This window comes from Oncorhynchus kisutch, linkage group LG8 (genome assembly GCF_002021735.2).
Source record: "Oncorhynchus kisutch isolate 150728-3 linkage group LG8, Okis_V2, whole genome shotgun sequence".
Lineage (NCBI taxonomy): Eukaryota > Metazoa > Chordata > Actinopteri > Salmoniformes > Salmonidae > Oncorhynchus > Oncorhynchus kisutch.
Window position 1 is genome coordinate 121,347 of NC_034181.2, and position 20,089 is coordinate 141,435.

The window sequence follows — 20,089 nt, forward strand, 5'->3', positions numbered from 1 at the left end:
CGGAAAAAATGCATGCATATTACAGACGATAATCAACTAAAAGCTCAACATCTAAAAATACTATAGGCCTATTATTGTATGAAAGCCTAAATGCTGTTGACTCATTTAGAATTGAAAAGGGCCTAATTGGGATTTCTCCCCAAAAAAGCAATACTAGTTCATCAAAAGGCGAACGAAACTGACATGTATACAAGTTGTATTTTCTGTCAGGCAAATTTCTTCCCGTGTATCAATTGATAGTGCTTCTTACCATGGAATTAGTCCTAGGCTATAGTATAGGCCATCATTACATCACGAGGCCATCTTATACCAAGCCACCTATATCTATCTCTCTCTGCTCCCCAATATGTTGATGAATCATTTCCTCGTTCTGTTTAGATTGTTTTAGATTGTAACTGCACTCCGTTTCAAACGTTTCCATTGAGAAAGAAAACGTCCGGAACAGCCAATAGGTTCGGTGGGTTGAAAACGAGCCAATCACGATTAAATCCGCGCGCACCCAAATACTTCATAGGGGTGGCGCTCTAGCTCGAGCCTCCGAGAGAACCGTGGAGCGCGCCGGTGTGACAGACCGCTTCAGGACAACGTCTGTGTTTGTCACGTTGGGACATCTCTGTATTGAACAATAATTAAACAGCAGATTATCAGCGGTGTCTGTCAATGCTGTTATACAGACAAGTCCATCAGTTCAGAGCTCACTGACTAGTGAGAAACTGCAATAAGGAGCGGATGGATGTTGCAAGACAGTTTAAATCTGTTCTGGAGGAGCCTGCATTGAGGTAAGTCTAAAGGGTTTACTCATTTATGTAACTCGTTTTCGACAAAACACAGATTGGAGGGAATACACGTTATTGTTATGTTTCTGTTAATTTCTCATTTATATGTTCATTGGCCATTTATTAAACTAGCATCTTATGAAGACACTTGCGCACAGTATGAAACACCAGTCCATAGGGCTTTTAGAGGTTGCCCGCAAGGATATAATGACAGATAAAATGGGATCATTATTTTAATTTCAGATTGTACTGACTGCAGTGGGGCAACCGTCGCGTGAGTCAGAACTTGGAAAGAGTACATTAGGTACGAGGCACCGGGAGACAGGCGGCAGATATGATGAAGGATATCTCCGGTCCGGAGTTTGAGATCGACGTGGAGAGTCTGGAGACCGAGAGCGACGACCAGGACCGGCCGGACTACAGCTCCTCTCTTCCCGGCGCAGTGTACGAAGAGCCGGGGGCCAAGGGAGATGACAAGCCGCCGGGGACCATCAGCCCCGAGAACTGCGAACCGAGGAAGTTGAGCCGGACGCCGAAGTGTGCCCGCTGCAGGAACCACGGCGTGGTGTCGTGTCTGAAGGGGCATAAGCGGTTTTGCCGCTGGAGGGACTGCCAGTGTGCCAACTGTCTTCTGGTGGTGGAGAGGCAGCGGGTCATGGCGGCTCAGGTGGCACTACGGAGACAACAAGCTACAGAGGTGTGTGTGGACCTTTCTAAAGTCCTATACATGACTATTTTAACGTGTGTGTGTTTTGGAATGTTCGAGAGGGCGTAAAACTCCTTAGTTTCACCAGGATTTTGGGGGGTAACAATGTTGGCGGTACTGTAAATCTCGATTTTCTTCATTGTAAAAAGTTTTTTTTGTCTTTCTTCAACCAGACAAATTGTTTGTTTGGAATTGAAATTTTACGGACTGAGAGAGAAGTAGCACATTGTAATACATACTGTAACGAATACTATTTTTTAATGTTCAAGTTTAGTTTTAGTTTATAAAGTTTATTTTATTTATTTTCACACCAATCAAAGTAACCTGTTGGGATGATAGGAAACCTTACCATCATCTAAATCGTAAATCCACATCACTAATTATAAGTACATTATAAGTACATTATAAGTACATTATAAGTACATTATAAGTACATTATAAGTACATTATAAGTACATTATAAGTACATTATAAGTACATGAAAATACATCTTGGTATTACTTTTAAAAAAACATTGGGACTGGTATTAAATAATAATTTGAAAACACCATAATATGGCCTCTGAAATAATGACTCGATTTAATTTATTTGTTCTGTAATTTTATCAGGATAAAAAGGGCATTTCTGGGAAGCAGATTCCAGCGGAGAGAAGAGCTATTTACCAGAGACACATCAGACCATCAACCATGCTGGCTAAGAGCATTCTGGAAGGTAAGGCAGTCTGTCCTGTTTACTAGTACTGGTGATACTGCTTATTCTATTATATTGTTAAGTAAGGCAGTCTGTCCTGTTTACTAGCAATGGTGATAGCAAATCAACTGGTGTTGTAGCCTATTTATCATCTCCTCTCCTCCATTAATACATCATGATAATCTCTATCATCTCTATCATCTCCTCTCCTCCATTAATACATAATGATAATCTCTATCATCTCTATCATCTCCTCTCCTCCATTAATACATAATGATCATCGCTATCATCTCTATCATCTCCTCTCCTCCATTAATACATAATGATCATCTCTATTATCTCTATCATCTCCTCTCCTCCATTAATACATAATGATCATCTCTATCATCTCCTCTCCTCCATTAATACATAATGATCATCTCTATCATCTCCTCTCCTCCATTAATACATAATGATCATCTCTATCATCTCCTCTCCTCCATTAATACATAATGATCATCTCTATCATCTCCTCTCCTCCATTAATACATAATGATAATCTCTATTATCTCTATCATCTCCTCTCCTCCATTAATACATAATGATCATCTCTATCATCTCCTCTCCTCCATTAATACATAATGATCATCGCTATTATCTCCTCTCCTCCATTAATACATAATGATCATCGCTATCATCTCTATCATCTCCTCTCCTCCATTAATACATAATGATCATCTCTATTATCTCCTCTCCTCCATTAATACATAATGATAATCTCTATCATCTCCTCTCCTCCATTAATACATAATGATAATCTCTATCATCTCCTCTCCTCCATTAATACATAATGATCATCGCTATCATCTCTATCATCTCCTCTCCTCCATTAATACATAATGATCATCTCTATCATCTCTATCATCTCCTCTCCTCCATTAATACATAATGATCATCTCTATCATCTCTATCATCTCCTCCCCTCCATTAATATATAATGATCATCTCTATCATCTCCTCTCCTCCATTAATACATAATGATCATCTCTATCATCTCCTCTCCTCCATTAATACATAATGATCATCTCTATCATCTCCTCTCCTCCATTAATACATAATGATCATCTCTATCATCTCCTCTCCTCCATTAATACATAATGATCATCTCTATCATCTCCTCTCCTCCATTAATACATAATGATCATCTCTATCATCTCTATCATCTCCTCTCCTCCATTAATACATAATGATCATCTCTATCATCTCCTCTCCTCCATTAATACATAATGATCATCTCTATCATCTCCTCTCCTCCATTAATACATAATGTTCATCTCTATTATCGCTATCATCTCCTCCCCTCCATGAATACATAATGATAATCTCTGTTATAATGATGTCCTTCATCTTTCTCTTCTCTTTCTTTCTTGTAGTGTTTCTTGGATTTCTGTCCCTTTCCGTTTCAATTAAACCTCCTCCTCATTGCTCTGTGGACAGTTTAACTTCCGTAAGCACAGACCTGTTATGATATCCTTATTTTCTAGGTTTCAAATAAAACTTAGCGGGCACAATAAAATTGTAGATGAAAAAAACCCAAACATTTTAGTCTAAGAGCAAAATGAATACTTCCTAGTATACTAGTGTAGGTCAACCGAGCGCCAGACATTGTTAAATGTCTAAACTATTGATAAACCTTGATGAGCCAATATGCCGAACTCCAGAATGTAACCTTGATATAATTTAATTCACTGCAATTAACACATCAGGTATACTTCACTAGTTACTTCATAACTGAACCAAAATATCAAGTCTAGCCCCGAATTAAATAGCATATTATAATAGTATTATATAGTATTATATTAGTATGATACAGTATCTCTATGTTGTCTAACCTCCTCCCCTGTCCTGTCTCCTCTCAGGGTACCGTCCGGTGCAGGGTGACCCGTACATGGGGGCCAGCCCCCCCCTCCCACCCCCCCTCAGCGACAGGATGAGAAAGAGGAGAGCGTTTGCTGACAAAGAGCTGGAGAGTGTCATGCTGGAGAGAGAGTACAAGGAGAGAGAGCTGCTAGAACCCTCCCAGGCTGCTACAGCCTCTCTGCTCTTCCCCAACAGTCTGGTCCGCCATGCTGCAGAGTACAAGTCCTATAAGACGGCCTACTCAGCCTCCGCCCCGGAGGAGCCTCACCACAACAACAAGGACCTCTGTCACTTCCTGTCGCCCAGCTGTGTGGACCTCTCCCTGCAGTACTCCGCCGGCCCCGGAAACATGGAGCTCATCTCCTCCAATGTCTCCGTGGCGACCACCTACCGCCAGTACCCTCTGACCTCTCCGCTGACCTCTCCGCGGGGGTTCATGGTGTGGCCGCGTGGCCCCTCCCTTCTGTACCAGCAGTGCCTGCTCAACGCCACGGCCGTCCAGAACATGAAGCCAGGTGCGGCCTGGGAGCCCAGAATGATGGCTGCCGCTGCCGCAGAGAGCCTGCCACCCGACTTCGACGCCATGGCAACCGCCACCCCCACCTCAGCCACCAAGCTGAAGGGTTTGAGATTTGCAGCGGGCCTCCCCGAGAGTTCTGAACCACAGCTGCAGGATGGCCCCGCACAGTCCCAGGCCCCTCTCACCCAGGGGGGGCACTGCAAACGATCAGCCTTCTCTCCGCCGAAGAGAGGCTTCGGACAGGCCTTCCCCCCTAGTACACCTCATCTCCAACCTCACCCCCAACCTCACCCTTACCCCCCTAGCCACGAACATGTCGTGAACAAGCTGAGCAAGGACAGCTCCAAACACACACTATCCATGAAGCTCAACTCTTTTCACTCACTCATCCAGCAGACACTGAGTGAGAAGGCTAGGGCCGGGGCTGGGGAGAGAGAGAGGGTCGGAGTAGAGGTAGGAGCTGGGGCTGGGGAGAGAGCTGGGACCGGGGTCGAGCTTCGGGGCCCCTACTGTAAAGAACTGCTGGAGGAAGCAGCCAGAAAGTACCGTGAAGGACCTTCTAAGGACTTCTACAGTTTCAAAGATTCTGATAGATACAGCAAGGAGTTTCTGGCTACGTCAGCTGGGACCAAGGTGGTGTCCAGCGAGTCCCTGTCCTTCTCTGTCGAGGCCATTCTGAAGAGACCGTCACCTGCTATGAACAGGGCTTCACAGTAATAACAGTCATGTCTATCTGATGAACAGGGACCAAAAACCTACCTGGCAATTTCTGATACCTTGGCCCGTTTTTCTGCTTTGCGGTCTCCCTTATCTACTAAATAATTACTATTTTGCACAAACCCTGAATTTAGACTGGCCCACTGGTCTACAGATGGACCAACCATTTGCCGAACTACCCTGAGACAATCCGTTTCTCACATGGGCACGCACGCACACACACACACACACACAAGCGCACACATGTGCACACAACACAGACACACACAAGCGCACACACAGACACACACACAGACACAAGCGCGCACACACACACAGACACATACACACACAAGCGCACGCACGCACGCACGCATGCACGCACGCACACAGACAGACAGACAGACACAGACGTGCACACACTCAGACACACACACACACACACACACACACACACAATTAGATGTATGTGTCTGACACTGTGCTTGCTGTTGTCATAACTCTCAGTACAGAAACACTTCCACCAGTAATGGACATGTTTATATGGATGTTATATTTTATACCAGCGTAAATGTAAATCTCTTTATGGTGTAGAGTATTTAAATGTATCACTTTAAATGTTGCCATGTAATGTGTCAATAAACTTTATAAAGAGTCAACCTCTATTGTATCAGGTTTGGTTTGTCACTATATAGTGTAGTAACATTACATTTGATTTAATTTAACCCTATTGAGTTATCACTTAACACTAATTTGATTTATTAACACTATTGTTACATTCAATTACGTATTTATTATGACTTTAAAAAACAATTGTTATGGCCTTAAAGTATGAACAGCCACAAAAGTGAATAATATAAGAATACTATATGAACAGAAAGCTACTGGTCTAATATGATGAGGTTTTTAATATGAACAGGAAACTACTGGTCTAATATGATGAGGTTTTTAATATGAACAGAAAACTACTGGTCTAATATGATGAGGTTTTCAATATGAACAGAAAACTACTGGTCTAATATGATGAGGTTTTCAATATGAACAGAAAGCTACTTGTCTAATATGATGTTTTCAATATGAACAGAAAACTACTGGTCTAATTTGATGAGGTTTTCAATATGAACAGAAAAATACTGTGTGCAATTGGCAGCAGGAATATCCACCAGAGCTGTCGCCAGAGAATGTAATGTTAATTCCTCTACCATAAGCCGCCTCCAACATCGTTTTAGAGAATTAGGGTTTACGTTCAACCAGTCTCACAACTGCAGACCACGTGAAACCACGTGTAGGTCCACGTGTAACGACATGTAGGTCCACATGTAACCAAGTGTAGGTCCACGTGTAGGTCCACATGTAACCACATGTAGGTCCATGTGTAACCACATGTAGGTCCACGTGTAGGTCCATGTGTAACCACGTGTAGGTCCACGTGTAACCACGTGTAGGTCCACGTGTAGGTCCATGTGTAACCACATGTAGGTCCACATGTAACAACGTGTAGGTCCACATGTAACCACATGTAGGTCCACGTGTAGGTCCATATGTAGGTCCACATGTAGGTCCACATGTAACCACGTGTAGGTCCACGTGTAGGTCCACGTGTAACCACGCCATCCCAGGACCTCCACATCCAGACCAGCTGCCCGGATAGCTGATAAAACTGTGTGTTTCCACAACCTAAGAATTTCTGCACAAACTGTCAAAAACGCTCTTAGGGAATCTCATCTGCGTGCTCGTCGTTCTCACCAGGCTCTTGACCTGATTGCAGTTCGGCGTCATAACCAACCTCAGTGGCAAATGATCACCTTCGATGGCCACTGGCACGCTGGAGAAGTCTGCTCTTCACGGATGAATCCCGGTTTCAACTGTACCAGGCAGACAGCGTGTATGGTGTCATGTGGGCGAGCGGTTTGCTGATGTTAACATTGTGAACAGAGTGCCCCATGGTGGCGGTGGGGTTATGGTATGGGCAGGCATAAGCTACAGACAACAAACACAATTGTATTTTATCAATGGCAATTTGAACTAGATCCCGAGGCCCATTGTCATGCCATTCATCCACTGCCATCACCTCATGTTTCAGTATGATAATGCACAGCACCTTGTTGCAAGGATCTGTACACAATTCCTGGAAGCTGAAAATGTCCCAATTCTTCCATGGCTCGCCAGACATGTCACCCATTGAGCATGTTTGGTGTGCTCTGGATCGAGGTGTGTGACAGCGTGTTCAAGTTCCCGGAAATATCCACCAACTTCCCACAGCCATTGAAGAGGAGTGGGACAACATTCCACAGGCCATAATCAACAGCCTGATCAACTCTATGTGAAGGAGATGTTTCACACTGCATGAGGCAAATGGTGGTCACACCAGATACTGACTGGTTTTCTGATCCACGACCCTACTTCTTTTTAAAGGTATCTGTGACCAACAGAGTCATATCTGTATTGCAGTCATGTGAAATCCATAGATTAGGACCTAATTAATTAATTTAAATGGACTGATTTCCTTTTATGAACTGTAACCCAGTAAAATGTTTGAAAGTATTGCATTTATATTTTTATTCAGTGAAAATGTTTGATGATTTCATTGTTTGTGTTTATTTTGTGAAGAGTATCATTCTTTTTATTGTTTATTTATTTTATTTTTATTGTGAACCAGCATTTAGAGCTTGGCCTTTAGCTTGACCTTTAGTCAATGACACCTTTAGCTTGACCTTTAGTCAATAACACCTTTAGCTTGACCTTTAGTCAATGACACCTTTAGCTTGACCTTTAGTCAATAACACCTTTAGCTTGACCTTTAGTCAATGACACCTTTAGCTTGACCTTTAGTCAATAACACCTTTAGCTTGACCTTTAGTCAATGACACCTTTAGCTTGACCTTTAGTCAATGACACCTTTAGCTTGACCTTTAGTCAATGACACCTTTAGCTTGACCTTAACTTGACCTTTAGTCAATGACACTGTTAGCTTGGCCTTAACTTGACCTTTAGTCAATGACACTGTTAGCTTGGCCTTAACTTGACCTTTAGTCAATGACACTGTTAGCTTGACCTTTAGTCAATAACACTGTTAGCTTGACCTTTAGTCAATAACACTGTTAGCTTGGCCTTAACTTGACCTTTAGTCAATAACACTGTTAGCTTGACCTTTAGTCAATAACACTGTTAGCTTGACCTTTAGTCAATGACACTGTTAGCTTGACCTTAGACAATAACACTGTTAGCTTGACCTTTAGTCAATAACACTGTTAGCTTGGCCTTAACTTGACCTTTAGTCAATAACACCTTTAGCTTGGCCTTTAGTCAATAACACTGTTAGCTTGACCTTAACTTGACCTTTAGACAATAACACTGTTAGCTTGGCCTTAGTCAATAACACTGTTAGCTTGGCCTTAGTCAATGACACTGTTAGCTTGACCTTTAGTCAACAACACTGTTAGCTTGACCTTTAGTCAATAACACTGTTAGCTTGGCCTTTAGACAATAACACTGTTAGCTTGACCTTTAGTCAATAACACTGTTAGCTTGGCCTTTAGACAATAACACTGTTAGCTTGGCCTTAGCTTGACCTTTAGTCAATAACACTGTTAGCTTGACCTTTAGTCAATAACACTGTTAGCTTGACCTTTAGTCAATAACACTGTTAGCTTGGCCTTAGTCAATAACACTGTTAGCTTGGCCTTTAGTCAATAACACTGTTAGCTTGACCTTTAGTCAATAACACTGTTAGCTTGACCTTAGACAATAACACTGTTAGCTTGGCCTTTAGTCAATAACACTGTTAACTTGACCTTTAGTCAATAACACTGTTAGCTTGACCTTTAGTCAATAACACTGTTAACTTGACCTTTAGTCAATAACACTGTTAGCTTGACCTTAGACAATAACACTGTTAGCTTGACCTTAGACAATAACACTGTTAGCTTGACCTTAGACAATAACACTGTTAGCTTGACCTTAGACAATAACACTGTTAGCTTGACCTTAGTCAATAACACTGTTAGCTTGACCTTAGACAATAACACTGTTAGCTTGGCCTTAGTTAATAACACTGTTAGCTTGACCTTTAGTCAATAACACTGTTAGCTTGACCTTAGTCAATAACACTGTTATCTTGACCTTAGACAATAACACTGTTAGCTTGGCCTTAGACAATAACACTGTTAGCTTGACCTTAGACAATAACACTGTTAACTTGACCTTAGACAATAACACTGTTAGCTTGGCCTTAGACAATAACACTGTTAGCTTGACCTTAGTCAATAACACTGTTAGCTTGACCTTAGACAATAACACTGTTAGCTTGGCCTTAACTTGGCCTTAGACAATAACACTGTTAGCTTGGCCTTAACTTGGCCTTAGACAATAACACTGTTAGCTTGGCCTTAGACAATAACACTGTTAGCTTGGCCTTAACTTGACCTTAGTCAATAACACTGTTAGCTTGACCTTAGACAATAACACTGTTAGCTTGACCTTAGTCAATAACACTGTTAGCTTGGCCTTAGTCAATAACACTGTTAGCTTGGCCTTAGTCAATAACACTGTTAGCTTGACCTTAGACAATAACACTGTTAGCTTGGCCTTAACTTGGCCTTAGACAATAACACTGTTAGCTTGGCCTTAACTTGGCCTTAGACAATAACACTGTTAGCTTGGCCTTAGACAATAACACTGTTAGCTTGACTTTGTCAATAACACTGTTAGCTTGACCTTAGACAATAACACTGTTAGCTTGACCTTAGACAATAACACTGTTAGCTTGGCCTTAACTTGACCTTAGACAATAACACTGTTAGCTTGACCTTAGACAATAACACTGTTAGCTTGACCTTAGACAATAACACTGTTAGCTTGGCCTTAGACAATAACACTGTTAGCTTGACCTTAGTCAATAACACTGTTAGCTTGACCTTAGACAATAACACTGTTAGCTTGGCCTTAACTTGGCCTTAGACAATAACACTGTTAGCTTGGCCTTAACTTGGCCTTAGACAATAACACTGTTAGCTTGGCCTTAGACAATAACACTGTTAGCTTGGCCTTAACTTGACCTTAGTCAATAACACTGTTAGCTTGACCTTAGACAATAACACTGTTAGCTTGACCTTAGTCAATAACACTGTTAGCTTGGCCTTAGTCAATAACACTGTTAGCTTGGCCTTAGTCAATAACACTGTTAGCTTGACCTTAGACAATAACACTGTTAGCTTGGCCTTAACTTGGCCTTAGACAATAACACTGTTAGCTTGGCCTTAACTTGGCCTTAGACAATAACACTGTTAGCTTGGCCTTAGACAATAACACTGTTAGCTTGGCCTTAACTTGACCTTAGACAATAACACTGTTAGCTTGACCTTAGACAATAACACTGTTAGCTTGACCTTAGACAATAACACTGTTAGCTTGACCTTAGACAATAACACTGTTAGCTTGACCTTAGTCAATAACACTGTTAGCTTGGCCTTAGTCAATAACACTGTTAGCTTGGCCTTAGTCAATAACACTGTTAGCTTGACCTTAGACAATAACACTGTTAGCTTGGCCTTAGTCAATAACACTGTTAGCTTGGCCTCAGACAATAACACTGTTAGCTTGGCCTTAGTCAATAACACTGTTAGCTTGGCCTTAGTCAATAACACTGTTAGCTTGACCTTAGACAATAACACTGTTAGCTTGGCCTTAGACAATAACACTGTTAGCTTGACCTTAGACAATAACACTGTTAGCTTGACCTTAGACAATAACACTGTTAGCTTGACCTTAGACAATAACACTGTTAGCTTGACCTTTAGTCAATGACACTGTTAGCTTGACCTTAGTCAATAACACTGTTAGCTTGGCCTTAGTCAATAACACTGTTAGCTTGGCCTTAGTCAATAACACTGTTAGCTTGACCTTAGTCAATAACACTGTTAGCTTGGCCTTAGTCTATAACACTGTTAGCTTGACCTTAGTCAATAACACTGTTAGCTTGGCCTTAGTCAATAACACTGTTAGCTTGGCCTTAGTCAATAACACTGTTAGCTTGACCTTAGACAATAACACTGTTAGCTTGGCCTTAGACAATAACACTGTTAGCTTGGCCTTAGTCAATAACACTGTTAGCTTGACCTTTAGTCAATAACACTGTTAGCTTGGCCTTAGTCAATAACACTGTTAGCTTGGCCTTAGACAATAACACTGTTAGCTTGACCTTAGACAATAACACTGTTAGCTTGGCCTTAGTCAATAACACTGTTAGCTTGACCTTAGACAATAACACTGTTAGCTTGGCCTTAGTCAATAACACTGTTAGCTTGACCTTAGTCAATAACACTGTTAGCTTGGCCTTAGTCAATAACACTGTTAGCTTGACCTTAGACAATAACACTGTTAGCTTGGCCTTAGTCAATAACACTGTTAGCTTGGCCTTAGTCAATAACACTGTTAGCTTGACCTTTAGTCAATAACACTGTTAGCTTGACCTTTAGTCAATAACACTGTTAACTTGACCTTAGACAATAACACTGTTAACTTGACCTTTAGACAATAACACTGTTAGCTTGGCCTTAGTCAATAACACTGTTAGCTTGGCCTTAGTCAATGACACTGTTAGCTTGACCTTTAGTCAATAACACTGTTAGCTTGACCTTTAGTCAATAACACTGTTAGCTTGGCCTTTAGACAATAACACTGTTAGCTTGACCTTTAGTCAATAACACTGTTAGCTTGGCCTTTAGACAATAACACTGTTAGCTTGGCCTTAGCTTGACCTTTAGTCAATAACACTGTTAGCTTGACCTTTAGTCAATAACACTGTTAGCTTGACCTTTAGTCAATAACACTGTTAGCTTGGCCTTAGTCAATAACACTGTTAGCTTGGCCTTTAGTCAATAACACTGTTAGCTTGACCTTTAGTCAATAACACTGTTAGCTTGACCTTAGACAATAACACTGTTAGCTTGGCCTTTAGTCAATAACACTGTTAACTTGACCTTTAGTCAATAACACTGTTAGCTTGACCTTTAGTCAATAACACTGTTAACTTGACCTTTAGTCAATAACACTGTTAGCTTGACCTTAGACAATAACACTGTTAGCTTGACCTTAGACAATAACACTGTTAGCTTGACCTTAGACAATAACACTGTTAGCTTGGCCTTAACTTGGCCTTAGACAATAACACTGTTAGCTTGGCCTTAACTTGGCCTTAGTCAATAACACTGTTAGCTTGGCCTTAGACAATAACACTGTTAGCTTGACTTTGTCAATAACACTGTTAGCTTGACCTTAGACAATAACACTGTTAGCTTGACCTTAGACAATAACACTGTTAGCTTGGCCTTAACTTGACCTTAGACAATAACACTGTTAGCTTGACCTTAGACAATAACACTGTTAGCTTGACCTTAGACAATAACACTGTTAGCTTGGCCTTAGACAATAACACTGTTAGCTTGACCTTAGTCAATAACACTGTTAGCTTGACCTTAGACAATAACACTGTTAGCTTGGCCTTAACTTGGCCTTAGACAATAACACTGTTAGCTTGGCCTTAACTTGGCCTTAGACAATAACACTGTTAGCTTGGCCTTAGACAATAACACTGTTAGCTTGGCCTTAACTTGACCTTAGTCAATAACACTGTTAGCTTGACCTTAGACAATAACACTGTTAGCTTGACCTTAGTCAATAACACTGTTAGCTTGGCCTTAGTCAATAACACTGTTAGCTTGGCCTTAGTCAATAACACTGTTAGCTTGACCTTAGACAATAACACTGTTAGCTTGGCCTTAACTTGGCCTTAGACAATAACACTGTTAGCTTGGCCTTAACTTGGCCTTAGACAATAACACTGTTAGCTTGGCCTTAGACAATAACACTGTTAGCTTGGCCTTAACTTGACCTTAGACAATAACACTGTTAGCTTGACCTTAGACAATAACACTGTTAGCTTGACCTTAGACAATAACACTGTTAGCTTGACCTTAGACAATAACACTGTTAGCTTGACCTTAGTCAATAACACTGTTAGCTTGGCCTTAGTCAATAACACTGTTAGCTTGGCCTTAGTCAATAACACTGTTAGCTTGACCTTAGACAATAACACTGTTAGCTTGGCCTTAGTCAATAACACTGTTAGCTTGGCCTCAGACAATAACACTGTTAGCTTGGCCTTAGTCAATAACACTGTTAGCTTGGCCTTAGTCAATAACACTGTTAGCTTGACCTTAGACAATAACACTGTTAGCTTGGCCTTAGACAATAACACTGTTAGCTTGACCTTAGACAATAACACTGTTAGCTTGACCTTAGACAATAACACTGTTAGCTTGACCTTAGACAATAACACTGTTAGCTTGACCTTTAGTCAATGACACTGTTAGCTTGACCTTAGTCAATAACACTGTTAGCTTGGCCTTAGTCAATAACACTGTTAGCTTGGCCTTAGTCAATAACACTGTTAGCTTGACCTTAGTCAATAACACTGTTAGCTTGGCCTTAGTCTATAACACTGTTAGCTTGACCTTAGTCAATAACACTGTTAGCTTGGCCTTAGTCAATAACACTGTTAGCTTGGCCTTAGTCAATAACACTGTTAGCTTGACCTTAGACAATAACACTGTTAGCTTGGCCTTAGACAATAACACTGTTAGCTTGGCCTTAGTCAATAACACTGTTAGCTTGACCTTTAGTCAATAACACTGTTAGCTTGGCCTTAGTCAATAACACTGTTAGCTTGGCCTTAGACAATAACACTGTTAGCTTGACCTTAGACAATAACACTGTTAGCTTGGCCTTAGTCAATAACACTGTTAGCTTGACCTTAGACAATAACACTGTTAGCTTGGCCTTAGTCAATAACACTGTTAGCTTGACCTTAGTCAATAACACTGTTAGCTTGGCCTTAGTCAATAACACTGTTAGCTTGACCTTAGACAATAACACTGTTAGCTTGGCCTTAGTCAATAACACTGTTAGCTTGGCCTTAGTCAATAACACTGTTAGCTTGACCTTTAGTCAATAACACTGTTAGCTTGACCTTTAGTCAATAACACTGTTAACTTGACCTTAGACAATAACACTGTTAACTTGACCTTTAGACAATAACACTGTTAGCTTGGCCTTAGTCAATAACACTGTTAGCTTGGCCTTAGTCAATGACACTGTTAGCTTGACCTTTAGTCAATAACACTGTTAGCTTGACCTTTAGTCAATAACACTGTTAGCTTGGCCTTTAGACAATAACACTGTTAGCTTGACCTTTAGTCAATAACACTGTTAGCTTGGCCTTTAGACAATAACACTGTTAGCTTGGCCTTAGCTTGACCTTTAGTCAATAACACTGTTAGCTTGACCTTTAGTCAATAACACTGTTAGCTTGACCTTTAGTCAATAACACTGTTAGCTTGGCCTTAGTCAATAACACTGTTAGCTTGGCCTTTAGTCAATAACACTGTTAGCTTGACCTTTAGTCAATAACACTGTTAGCTTGACCTTAGACAATAACACTGTTAGCTTGGCCTTTAGTCAATAACACTGTTAACTTGACCTTTAGTCAATAACACTGTTAGCTTGACCTTTAGTCAATAACACTGTTAACTTGACCTTTAGTCAATAACACTGTTAGCTTGACCTTAGACAATAACACTGTTAGCTTGACCTTAGACAATAACACTGTTAGCTTGACCTTAGACAATAACACTGTTAGCTTGACCTTAGACAATAACACTGTTAGCTTGACCTTAGTCAATAACACTGTTAGCTTGACCTTAGACAATAACACTGTTAGCTTGGCCTTAGTCAATAACACTGTTAGCTTGACCTTTAGTCAATAACACTGTTAGCTTGACCTTAGTCAATAACACTGTTAGCTTGACCTTAGACAACAACACTGTTAGCTTGGCCTTAGACAATAACACTGTTAGCTTGACCTTAGACAATAACACTGTTAGCTTGGCCTTAGACAATAACACTGTTAGCTTGACCTTAGTCAATAACACTGTTAGCTTGACCTTAGACAATAACACTGTTAGCTTGGCCTTAACTTGGCCTTAGACAATAACACTGTTAGCTTGGCCTTAACTTGGCCTTAGACAATAACACTGTTAGCTTGGCCTTAGACAATAACACTGTTAGCTTGGCCTTAACTTGACCTTAGTCAATAACACTGTTAGCTTGACCTTAGACAATAACACTGTTAGCTTGACCTTAGTCAATAACACTGTTAGCTTGGCCTTAGTCAATAACACTGTTAGCTTGGCCTTAGTCAATAACACTGTTAGCTTGACCTTAGACAATAACACTGTTAGCTTGGCCTTAACTTGGCCTTAGACAATAACACTGTTAGCTTGGCCTTAACTTGGCCTTAGTCAATAACACTGTTAGCTTGGCCTTAGACAATAACACTGTTAGCTTGACCTTAGTCAATAACACTGTTAGCTTGACCTTAGACAATAACACTGTTAGCTTGGCCTTAGACAATAACACTGTTAGCTTGGCCTTAGACAATAACACTGTTAGCTTGGCCTTAACTTGACCTTAGACAATAACACTGTTAGCTTGACCTTAGACCAATAACACTGTTAGCTTGACCTTAGACAATAACACTGTTAGCTTGACCTTAGACAATAACACTGTTAGCTTGACCTTAGTCAATAACACTGTTAGCTTGGCCTTAGTCAATAACACTGTTAGCTTGGCCTTAGTCAATAACACTGTTAGCTTGACCTTAGACAATAACACTGTTAGCTTGGCCTTAGTCAATAACACTGTTAGCTTGGCCTTAGACAATAACACTGTTAGCTTGGCCTTAGTCAATAACACTGTTAGCTTGGCCTTAGTCAATAACACTGTTAGCTTGACCTTAGACAATAACACTGTTAGCTTGGCCTTAGACAATAACACTGTTAGCTTGACCTTAGACAATAACACTGTTAGCTTGACCTTAGACAATAACACTGTTAGCTTGACCTTAGACAATAACACTGTTAGCTTGACCTTTAGTCAATGACACTGTTAACTTGACCTTTAGTCAATAACACTGTTAGCTTGACCTTAGACAATAACACTGTTAGCTTGACCTTAGACAATAACACTGTTAGCTTGACCTTAGACAATAACACTGTTAGCTTGACCTTAGACAATTACACTGTTAGCTTGACCTTAGTCAATAACACTGTTAGCTTGACCTTAGACAATAACACTGTTAGCTTGGCCTTAGTCAATAACACTGTTAGCTTGACCTTTAGTCAATAACACTGTTAGCTTGACCTTAGTCAATAACACTGTTAGCTTGACCTTAGACAACAACACTGTTAGCTTGGCCTTAGACAATAACACTGTTAGCTTGACCTTAGACAATAACACTGTTAACTTGACCTTAGACAATAACACTGTTAGCTTGGCCTTAGTCAATAACACTGTTAGCTTGACCTTTAGTCAATAACACTGTTAGCTTGACCTTAGTCAATAACACTGTTAGCTTGACCTTAGACAACAACACTGTTAGCTTGGCCTTAGACAATAACACTGTTAGCTTGACCTTAGACAATAACACTGTTAACTTGACCTTAGACAATAACACTGTTAGCTTGGCCTTAGACAATAACACTGTTAGCTTGGCCTTAGACAATAACACTGTTAGCTTGGCCTTAGACAATAACACTGTTAGCTTGACCTTAGTCAATAACACTGTTAGCTTGACCTTAGACAATAACACTGTTAGCTTGGCCTTAGTCAATAACACTGTTAGCTTGGCCTTAGTCAATAACACTGTTAGCTTGACCTTAGACAATAACACTGTTAGCTTGGCCTTAGACAATAACACTGTTAGCTTGGCCTTAGTCAATAACACTGTTAGCTTGACCTTTAGTCAATAACACTGTTAGCTTGGCCTTAGTCAATAACACTGTTAGCTTGGCCTTAGACAATAACACTGTTAGCTTGACCTTAGACAATAACACTGTTAGCTTGGCCTTAGTCAATAACACTGTTAGCTTGACCTTAGACAATAACACTGTTAGCTTGGCCTTAGTCAATAACACTGTTAGCTTGACCTTAGTCAATAACACTGTTAGCTTGGCCTTAGTCAATAACACTGTTAGCTTGACCTTAGACAATAACACTGTTAGCTTGGCCTTAGTCAATAACACTGTTAGCTTGGCCTTAGTCAATAACACTGTTAGCTTGACCTTTAGTCAATAACACTGTTAGCTTGACCTTTAGTCAATAACACTGTTAACTTGACCTTAGACAATAACACTGTTAACTTGACCTTTAGACAATAACACTGTTAGCTTGGCCTTAGTCAATAACACTGTTAGCTTGGCCTTAGTCAATGACACTGTTAGCTTGACCTTTAGTCAATAACACTGTTAGCTTGACCTTTAGTCAATAACACTGTTAGCTTGGCCTTTAGACAATAACACTGTTAGCTTGACCTTTAGTCAATAACACTGTTAGCTTGGCCTTTAGACAATAACACTGTTAGCTTGGCCTTAGCTTGACCTTTAGTCAATAACACTGTTAGCTTGACCTTTAGTCAATAACACTGTTAGCTTGACCTTTAGTCAATAACACTGTTAGCTTGGCCTTAGTCAATAACACTGTTAGCTTGGCCTTTAGTCAATAACACTGTTAGCTTGACCTTTAGTCAATAACACTGTTAGCTTGACCTTAGACAATAACACTGTTAGCTTGGCCTTTAGTCAATAACACTGTTAACTTGACCTTTAGTCAATAACACTGTTAGCTTGACCTTTAGTCAATAACACTGTTAACTTGACCTTTAGTCAATAACACTGTTAGCTTGACCTTAGACAATAACACTGTTAGCTTGACCTTAGACAATAACACTGTTAGCTTGACCTTAGACAATAACACTGTTAGCTTGACCTTAGACAATAACACTGTTAGCTTGACCTTAGTCAATAACACTGTTAGCTTGACCTTAGACAATAACACTGTTAGCTTGGCCTTAGTCAATAACACTGTTAGCTTGACCTTTAGTCAATAACACTGTTAGCTTGACCTTAGTCAATAACACTGTTAGCTTGACCTTAGACAACAACACTGTTAGCTTGGCCTTAGACAATAACACTGTTAGCTTGACCTTAGACAATAACACTGTTAACTTGACCTTAGACAATAACACTGTTAGCTTGGCCTTAGACAATAACACTGTTAGCTTGGCCTTAGACAATAACACTGTTAGCTTGGCCTTAGACAATAACACTGTTAGCTTGACCTTAGTCAATAACACTGTTAGCTTGACCTTAGACAATAACACTGTTAGCTTGGCCTTAACTTGGCCTTAGACAATAACACTGTTAGCTTGGCCTTAACTTGGCCTTAGACAATAACACTGTTAGCTTGGCCTTAGACAATAACACTGTTAGCTTGGCCTTAACTTGACCTTAGTCAATAACACTGTTAGCTTGACCTTAGACAATAACACTGTTAGCTTGACCTTAGTCAATAACACTGTTAGCTTGGCCTTAGTCAATAACACTGTTAGCTTGGCCTTAGTCAATAACACTGTTAGCTTGACCTTAGACAATAACACTGTTAGCTTGGCCTTAACTTGGCCTTAGACAATAACACTGTTAGCTTGGCCTTAACTTGGCCTTAGTCAATAACACTGTTAGCTTGGCCTTAGACAATAACACTGTTAGCTTGACCTTAGTCAATAACACTGTTAGCTTGACCTTAGACAATAACACTGTTAGCTTGGCCTTAGACAATAACACTGTTAGCTTGGCCTTAGACAATAACACTGTTAGCTTGGCCTTAACTTGACCTTAGACAATAACACTGTTAGCTTGACCTTAGACAATAACACTGTTAGCTTGACCTTAGACAATAACACTGTTAGCTTGACCTTAGACAATAACACTGTTAGCTTGACCTTAGTCAATAACACTGTTAGCTTGGCCTTAGTCAATAACACTGTTAGCTTGGCCTTAGTCAATAACACTGTTAGCTTGACCTTAGACAATAACACTGTTAGCTTGGCCTTAGTCAATAACACTGTTAGCTTGGCCTTAGACAATAACACTGTTAGCTTGGCCTTAGTCAATAACACTGTTAGCTTGGCCTTAGTCAATAACACTGTTAGCTTGACCTTAGACAATAACACTGTTAGCTTGGCCTTAGACAATAACACTGTTAGCTTGACCTTAGACAATAACACTGTTAGCTTGACCTTAGACAATAACACTGTTAGCTTGACCTTAGACAATAACACTGTTAGCTTGACCTTTAGTCAATGACACTGTTAACTTGACCTTTAGTCAATAACACTGTTAGCTTGACCTTAGACAATAACACTGTTAGCTTGACCTTAGACAATAACACTGTTAGCTTGACCTTAGACAATAACACTGTTAGCTTGACCTTAGACAATTACACTGTTAGCTTGACCTTAGTCAATAACACTGTTAGCTTGACCTTAGACAATAACACTGTTTAGCTTGGCCTTAGTCAATAACACTGTTAGCTTTGACCTTTAGTCAATAACACTGTTAGCTTGACCTTAGTCAATAACACTGTTAGCTTGACCTTAGACAACAACACTGTTAGCTTGGCCTTAGACAATAACACTGTTAGCTTGACCTTAGACAATAACACTGTTAACTTGACCTTAGACAATAACACTGTTAGCTTGGCCTTAGTCAATAACACTGTTAGCTTGACCTTTAGTCAATAACACTGTTAGCTTGACCTTAGTCAATAACACTGTTAGCTTGACCTTAGACAACAACACTGTTAGCTTGGCCTTAGACAATAACACTGTTAGCTTGACCTTAGACAATA

At 40.3% G+C, this 20,089-nt stretch overlaps 1 protein-coding gene across 1 annotated transcript; it reads left to right on the plus strand.

Annotated features, from left to right (window-relative positions):
- The first annotated feature begins 539 nt into the window (after nucleotides 1-539).
- dmrt2a (doublesex and mab-3 related transcription factor 2a) lies at nucleotides 540-5,950 on the plus strand. Its single transcript, XM_031829503.1, has 4 exons — nucleotides 540-779; nucleotides 1,020-1,473; nucleotides 2,091-2,193; nucleotides 4,071-5,950. The coding sequence occupies exons 2-4, from the start codon at nucleotides 1,111-1,113 to the stop codon at nucleotides 5,306-5,308; spliced, it is 1,704 nt and encodes a 567-aa protein (XP_031685363.1). The 5' UTR covers nucleotides 540-779; nucleotides 1,020-1,110; the 3' UTR covers nucleotides 5,309-5,950.
- Nucleotides 5,951-20,089: the final 14,139 nt, after the last annotated feature.

Coding starts and splice junctions, on each gene's coding strand:
- dmrt2a (XM_031829503.1), top strand. CDS start 1,111: ATGATGAAGGATATCTCCGGTCCGGAGTTTGAGATCGACGTGGAGAGT. Junction 1,474..2,090: donor GGAGACAACAAGCTACAGAG/GTGTGTGTGGAC, acceptor TAATTTTATCAG/GATAAAAAGGGCATTTCTGG. Junction 2,194..4,070: donor GGCTAAGAGCATTCTGGAAG/GTAAGGCAGTCT, acceptor GTCTCCTCTCAG/GGTACCGTCCGGTGCAGGGT.